This window comes from Cucurbita maxima, unplaced genomic scaffold, assembly GCF_002738345.1.
Source record: "Cucurbita maxima cultivar Rimu unplaced genomic scaffold, Cmax_1.0 Cma_Scf00002, whole genome shotgun sequence".
In the NCBI taxonomy this organism is placed as follows: Eukaryota; Viridiplantae; Streptophyta; class Magnoliopsida; order Cucurbitales; family Cucurbitaceae; genus Cucurbita; species Cucurbita maxima.
This window is the reverse complement of record NW_019272018.1, coordinates 4,734,009-4,742,092: the sequence shown is the minus strand read 5'-3', so window position 1 is coordinate 4,742,092 and position 8,084 is coordinate 4,734,009. Positions and strand designations below refer to the sequence as shown.

Sequence of the window (8,084 nt, the reverse complement as noted above, 5' to 3'; positions counted from 1 at the left end):
TTTTTTTTTTTTTTTTTTTTTTTTTTTGAATATTTGATCATCTATGTTTCTCATTATTAAAAGAACAAAAAGATAAAATAAAGCCAAGAAAGCTACATTTCCCCCTCTCAACTCAGATCTATTATTAAATAAAAATCAAGTTTCACAGAAAGCTGAGTTCTTCAATTATTAATTATGTAAGGTCAATCCTTGAAATTGAATTTTTAGTCGCATGATAAAACATGAAAAACATTTAATATGGCCTCCACTAAACTAGATTTTAGACAAGGCATGTATTATCTTTCCTTCATAGTTTTCTGCTTGAATTGTAAGACGTGCTGTAAAAAGTTAAGAATTTACATTATAGAAAAAATAAAAGAAAAATTTTACAATGACGAAACAAACAAGAAAGAGATTCCTTAATTAATGAAAAGGTTTGTAATATCATCAATTAAGAATGAAATTTTGATTACCTTTGTACAAGACATCCAAAAATATGAAAAATATATTATGAAACTTATGCCAAATCAATGAATTAAAAGATAGCTACAAAAATTAAATGTTCAAAGTTCAATTAAGCTAGGCAATGGATTGAGGAGATAAACAATGTTAGGAAAATAGTAAAATATTACAAGGAACATCAATTTATTGTAGCAGTTTACACGGGGACACAAAGTACCAATGGCGAATTACTTTAGTCTAAGGGCATACCTTGACATTGTTTAATACTTCAAGCAACTTCTTTGGATTGGAACAACCATCCCTCAAGTATTCAGAAATAGCGATATTATGAAGCACCTGACAAAAATCCATAAACAACAATTTTTTTTACAAAGTGAAATGTGATCGCAGTTTTATTGAATGGTCACTGGTCAGACTAACAAAAACAACAAAATTCACATAACCATTGTCACTTGGCAGGGTCATTATTATATTAGTTCCCTCCCGGAATTTCTCTATATGCTTTTAAAATGAAAAGCTCCGGAAATTGAAAGTACTGGATCTGGGGATGAGAATGATATGGGCAGATAATACAGTGGTCACATATTTTGTAAAACCAATCTTAAATGCATATGGGACCTTTGATGACGTTGATCACCGTTGCTTGTTAATTAAGCTGCTAAAAACCTAAATATTTTCCGGGCCATCAGTTGCTGGGGAAAGTCTATTGGACGCATGTCACCTTCACGTCAGAGGTTTAGTTAACAATTTTATGACTAGAAGAATTAACATTCAAATCGACCAATGATAAACAGAAATGAAATAATGTACGAACAGAAACACTTGCACCTGAACCTAAATTCCATTTAATAATCATAAAACCCATTGAAAATGATAACATTCACTGGAAATCACCACCAACTTGGATGTTCTTTCAGAATTAGCCTATGTGTAGCAAAATGATGCAATGAAATTGCATGTGATTCTAGCATGTAATCCTTGAATAATTCAAATCTTGACATTCGCTAAGCTGGGGGAAAAAAAAGAAAGAAAAAACACCCCAAATTATTTCTGAGTTCAACATTCCACTATCATAGAATTAAAAGTCTAAACCACATCTTCACATGCACACAAAGAACTAACGAAATCGTAGAATAGATTAAATCGCTTCATCAGCAATTACAAATACTCAGCAAAATTAGATTAAGCATCATAAATCGAACCTTAGGATCGTCTTCTTTCTTCTGCAACAACTGGTTCAAAACCTCTACACACCCAGCATACTTCCCCGATTGGAAAAGCGATGCAGCTTCCTTGGCGAGAGCTGCAGTGACGGGTACAGCACCATCGTCCTCAACAGCCGATGATGACCCATCTCGATTCGGGGTGGCCGAAGAAGATGAATCTCGAGCGTCCATTAACGGATCCAAATAAAAGAAACAAAATCAAGGGCCACGTTCCAAAAAGGAAATGAGATGACGGATAAGAGGAGAACAAAGAAGCCCTAAAATTTCGAAGTTCAAAATTCTTAGTGCGGTAGAAGTAAAGTGAAGGATTTTGAACTACGAAATCCAGGAGAGAGAGAGGAAAGCTCGAAAGCAATGGAAGTCGGAGGTTTTGAAACCCTAAAGTCTGGATTAATCGTAAAGGAGGACACCTGATTTCTTGTGTCTTGCTGAAATGCGTCTATTTTCGCTGGATGGAAGGAGGGAGAGGGACAGGGAGAGAGATAGCGATAGCGATAGAGAGAGTAAGCTTAAATAAAAACTATAGTCCAATGGCCGACTAAATTAAATAGAAATGACACTGAATCTGCAAAGTTTCTTACATTTATAAATTTTTACCATCAACACTCTTACTAATGTCATATTTAAGATAACGATTTCGATTTCGATATCGAATTCTCTCCAATCTTCGTAAAATTTAATGAAGAATTTCGTAAAAACAGAAATTTAAAAAATGGCGGGCGGGCGGGAATAGGGATGGAAAAGCTATCTCTACCCCGTCCCGCCCTATGACCATTCAAATTTACGAATTTTTTATTTAATTCATCGTTAGATTTTGGTAAATTAATAAACAGGAGATCAAATTTAATTTTCATTTCAATCTGGAGCTAAAACTTGTTGAATCTACAATTGATGATTGAGTAATTAATTAAGTTTCATTACAAAAACCAATTAATTAACAAGAGAGGCACAGAAATGGTACTATAAAATTAATTTTGTTCTGTATATTCATTATCTGCCGAGAAGAAGGCCAGAATGCGGGGTCAAATACTAAACATGTAGTAAATAATTAACAAGCATGCCGGAAAAGACAAGATAATTATGTCAGCAGCTATTATACAAAGCGAATGCTAACTGAGAAAGGCAACCATTTACAAAATTGCTTAGTTTGTGTGTGCTTTTGACATTAGATTTGGCCTCTAGGAGTTTGGGTGCCCTGTCTCTCCTCTAAATCATAAACTACTCGTGAACAATCAACGCTTGTGTTGGTTCGGATGGATGTTGTACTCACCCTGTGACTAAAGGATGGATCGGTTTGACAGGCGAATGGAGCATTTTTTATAGGAGTATGGAAACGTCTCTCAACGATATGTAACGGATCAAAGCAGACATTATCTGCTAGCGGTAGATTGAGCATATGCTTAACATAAAAGCCAAATCCTCAAGGATTCTCAAGCTGCAATGTGTTCACAGAAGTATAAAACGACTTCCAAACTTGGACAGCAGATTCAAGCTCAAACTTTTCCAGTGGAGCGCCACACAAGTTTTTAAAAGAGCATACAACAAAAGGATAGGAGAGGAGATGGCATATGCCATTCACCCCTGCCGTCTCTGACTTGGTTTTCAACGGGAAAAAATTCCTGCTCTCCATCAAACCCTTTGCTATTGCAATCCATATCTCTAGGCTATTTGGACACTGTTTTTATACAGAATTCAATAGCTGCAAGAAGATTATCTGGAGGTATAAATGAAGAAAATTCAATTTCAAAATGTTCGTGCATTTCCTTTAGGATGCAATCTGTCAAAACATATTGTCAAAGAAAACCGTACTGCAACTAAAGCGTACATTACAAATGAATAAAAAATAGGTGATACCTTATCCATGTGAGATATCACCAAGAACTTGTGCATAGCTGATGTGATTGACTAGTCCAATGTCTATTTCCGGTGAAATCTGATGGTGAAATCCTACATCAGATAGAGAGTGGAACGAAACATATTTTATAAGGGTGTTTAACCTCTCCTTAGTAGATGTATTTTAAAACTATAAGACTATCGGTGAGGTTGGGCTACTACAAAATTGTGAGATCTTACGTCGATTGGAGAGAGGAACGAAACATTCCTCATAAAGGTGTAGAAACCTCTCCTTAACAGACGCGTTTTAAAATCGTGAAACTAACAACTATACGTAACGGACTGAAGTAGATAATATGTGCTAGTAGTGTGCTTATGTTGTTACTGCAGGTTCTAACTCATTGGTTTCTAACTCATGGGTGACTGCCTCATCAAGTGAAGGTTAGCATAATGCAAATGATGCAGAATAGGCAAATCAGCACTTACGTTTTAAGACGGATCTTAAAAATCATGAAATTTTCCTCTAACTAACATAACATCATCATAATTAGCAGACAGCTTTTCCTAGCTCTAATTGGACTTCTTCTAAGACAGATTTAAATGACCTTTGGCATGCATCATATGGGAAAATCCTATTCTCATTGCTGAAGGATTCCATTGTGTTCAAGGCAATAGAAACAGTTAAAACATTCAAGGCAATAGAAACAGATCAATGAGTACCTTGGACAAAACTAGTGGAGGAGATATTGTGAACCTGCTTTATGATTAATGATACAATATATTGAACAAAGTACAGTGCAATGTGTTCATAGTGATTCCGTGAACTCATATTTTGTTCATACTTTAGAAGATGCCCTATAATGATAACGGAAGGCGCAAGATAAACCACCCATTCAATTTACTTATTCCTTAACAGAGGAACGCTTCCAGGGAATCAGCCTATTGAAAGCAAGCAAGTAATAGGCCCAAAAATTATAGTTAAATCAACTACATGATACTCGCAATCTCGATAAACATCTGAATCGAGTATAATAAGAGGAAAAAAGAAGTGCAACTCAGTAACTCGAAGAAAGCAATCAACCAATGAAAAGTATGAATCGAAGTAATCCTTACATTTCTATATCTAATGTTGCGCTACGGCCTCGATTGAAGTATGATTAGTATTAGAAACCTGTTGGATTGTAAATGAGTTGAGTAGACAAGTGGCTGTTTGCTTAAACTCCAGAAACAATTCAGCGTATTAATTTCTTCGAGACGGTTTCAGATGACGGACATTGCTGCGAAGTGAAGAACGGTGGATAAAAGAAGATACTCAATTGAAAGAGGAAGAAGAAAAGAATGAAAACCCGAAATTTCGCGCCAAAACGCGTCCGAATGGCCAGGTGGCGGGGAATACAAATGATATACTTGGGTTCAATTTGGTCGTTCTCACGTGTTTTAAAAATATTTATAAATTAAAAAATTATTAATATTCCTTTTTAACTTGTTTATAAAAAAAATCAAATATTTTATTACAATAATTTTTATCTATAAAATTTTGAAAATAACATTATCCCTTCAACTTTTATAGTTTTTTTTATTTTATCAACCAGTTTTAAATATTTAAATATATCAATAAAGTGCAAAATAAGGATATACAATGAAGCCAACCCTACCTGAAGTATTAGTGTTGAGCTGGATTATATAGATTACGAGGTAAGATTAGATATTGTTTTATGCGGAGCAAATGGGTCAGGTCTAGTGCAAGTTTAGTATACTTAAGGTCGGTTTGAACAGAAATAGACATACCTGTTCAACCATACCCGTTATCGTTACTTACGAGGTAAGGTAATTAACTCAAACTTTTTAATGGTCGAAAGAAAAAATTATTCAACCCAATTTGAACAGAAATAGACATACCTGTTGGATGACTCACGATTATGGTGGATTCCCTTCAGCACAAAAGACTTTTGGGCAGCAAATAAAAGGTCCCCGCCGGAGACTTCGTGGCCGACGGCCGCCACCAAAAGTGTGATAATGGGCTGGAGGGCCCAGGGTTGAGTAGTGGGCCTTTTTTGTTAGCTTTTCAGCCCACTACCCGACAACCGAGTCTTAAGAAAGGTACGATGGTCCGCAATATAAAGTCTAAGACGGAAAGTACTTTTTACTTTTTCAAAAAAATGGTCGAGTAATTCACTCACTGTTAACCACTTGTCACCCACTTGCTGAGAGTGGGACCCACACTTTGAACATTTTTTTTAACCGCCGACGGCTCGAGACGAGACCAACTCCCTTTAACCCAAGAAACGTCACCGTTCCATCGCCATTGGCTTAGCCTTACCCCTTACCTTCGGCTTTTCTTCGCTTCGAAGTTCAACCATCCTTCGTAAAATTACAGTTTTAACCATGCCCTAGTGAAAAAGAAAAAGTAAAGTATTGAAAATTACTGTTACCTAACCATTGAATTTTTTCAGAGAGATTAGGTGAGTGAATGATATTGGCTAAAAAGTAAATATTTGTTAGTCAAATTTATAAATATTTGTTTATATTAAAAATTCAATAATGATATTGTCAAATTTATACAATAAAATTTTAAAACATTGATCACATTAATATAATTCAACTAACCTAAAATACGAGATTTAATTTTATGTTTCATATGTAAAAGAAAATAAGAGTATTTGTTTTATTTTTTAAAAAAATAAAACTATATGTAATAAACCTAAAAATTAATACCAAGTATTTAGAAATGATAAAAAGATTATTCCCATAATATGCTTCCCATCATTAAAATCTAGAATTAAATAACTATGTGAATAAAATAATATTTCATATAAATAAATAAATAATATTTTTATTTAATTTTAATAATTACTTCTATAAAATTATTTAATTAATGTTAGTTAGATTATTTTTATTAAGTCAAAACTATTAAATAAATGTAACCAATTAAAATCAAGTTTAGTTTAAGTATATTATAAACAACCTACCTTAAATTTTAGAGTACTGAATTTATTTAACCATGAACATTAATAATTATTATTAAATAAATAATTTCAATAAAACTGTACGAACTTGTAATAGTAAATAATTGATATGTTATATTTAAAAAATTAAATATAATTCATTTATTTCACTTTTTCCAACTTAAAATATATCTATTATAATTTACTGTCTTCCTCCTTCGTTTCAGTTATATATTAAATATTTGATAGATAAAAATAATTTTTATATATTAGAAAACAAAACAAAAAAATAAATAACTAAAAATGAAACAATAAATCCAAAAACAAAATACAAATAATAGAAGAAAGAGTTATAAAATAAAGGAAAACAATGTTAAACACAAATAATTGAAAGAAAAAAAAAAACACATTTAAAAAGGAATAAGGAACATTAAATAAAAAAAGTAGAAAAGTGGGAGAAAAAAAAAAGTTGAGAAAAAAAAAATGAATTAACGAATAATAATTAAAAAATAACAAAAGAAATATAATGGAAAGAAAATAATAAAATAAAGAATTTTAAAAACTTTCATAAAACCCATGATTTGGCTGTGTGAAAAAAGCAGTTTTTTCAAACAAGGGATTAATTCCCTTATTCCATCTTAATTTTTTTGAGTTATTAAAAACTCTTTGACACGACAGTTTACGTTTTTTAGTTAAATGAAATTACTTCTCATATTATTCCTCTACTTAAAAATATAAATCTTCCAAAAAAAAATTTTAAAATAATTATATCGAAAACACTGGACAAAAAGGGAAATTAAAATTTTTTTCATAATAAAAAAAACAAGCATTTAAATTATTCGAATTTAATATTTACTCTTTAATAACCACTCAGGTCTATAATTTGATAATTTTTTCACTTAGTTAAATTAATCATCACTTACTCTAAAATTAAAATTGAATTTTGGTTTGCATTAAAAAAAACCAATCATTCATAATTTTGTTGGAAGGTGATCCAAGTCATTTTGATTTGGACAATTATTAATATTATAAGCTCAATCATCTAACTTTTTTTCACTGTCTATAAACAATTTTATTATTTAGCCGACATTAAAAGAGACCAAAAACATTTTATATAAAACATACATCACAGTCATATAGTCACCCAATTAATTTAAAAATATTTTAAATGTTCAATAATTTGTAACTCTATAAGATAAACTCTTCAGTTTAGTCTTATTGTACAAATATGCTCTAGTATTTAATATTTTAAAAATTAAAATAAGTATAAAATTTTCCAACCACAACTAGCCGTGCACGTGTGAGCAACCACGTGCATGGACCACGCATGAATTTTATAAATTAGGTAGTGGCCATTTGGCTCATAAACCATGGCTGCTTAGTCATATGCATTTTCACCTTATTATATATAAAAATTAGAAAAATTTCACCTTATTATATGAAAATATTTTATTGGTTAGTTAAATGTCACCGTCACTTTTCTGTTGCTTAGATGAAAATAAAGGAAAAAACAAGGGCTATTTTTTAATTTGATAATTACCCCAACTCGTATAATCCCATAGAAACTACGACATATGTGACAAAGTTTGGTGTCGGCCTGTTTTTTGGATTTTTTTTTTTTTTTTTTTTTTTTTTTTTT

At 31.8% G+C, this 8,084-nt stretch overlaps 1 protein-coding gene across 3 annotated transcripts in view; it reads right to left on the bottom strand.

Moving 5' to 3' along the window:
• The window catches only part of LOC111465199 (CCR4-NOT transcription complex subunit 10-like), a 7,676-nt gene extending 5,497 nt beyond the window's left edge, over positions 1 to 2,179 (bottom strand). Inside the window, exons 1-3 of one of the 3 annotated variants that reach the window (XM_023109530.1) lie at positions 1,644 to 1,700; positions 885 to 1,162; positions 691 to 777 (exon numbers count right to left, since the gene is read on the bottom strand). In XM_023109530.1, coding sequence (XP_022965298.1) covers positions 691 to 777; positions 885 to 887 — 90 coding nt within the window. In that variant the 5' untranslated portion in view covers positions 888 to 1,162; positions 1,644 to 1,700. Of the gene's footprint in view, positions 1 to 690; positions 778 to 884; positions 1,163 to 1,643 lie in introns of those variants that run through there. The other 2 variants (XM_023109539.1, XM_023109523.1) reach the window with 2 other exon arrangements.
• Positions 2,180 to 8,084: the final 5,905 nt, after the last annotated feature.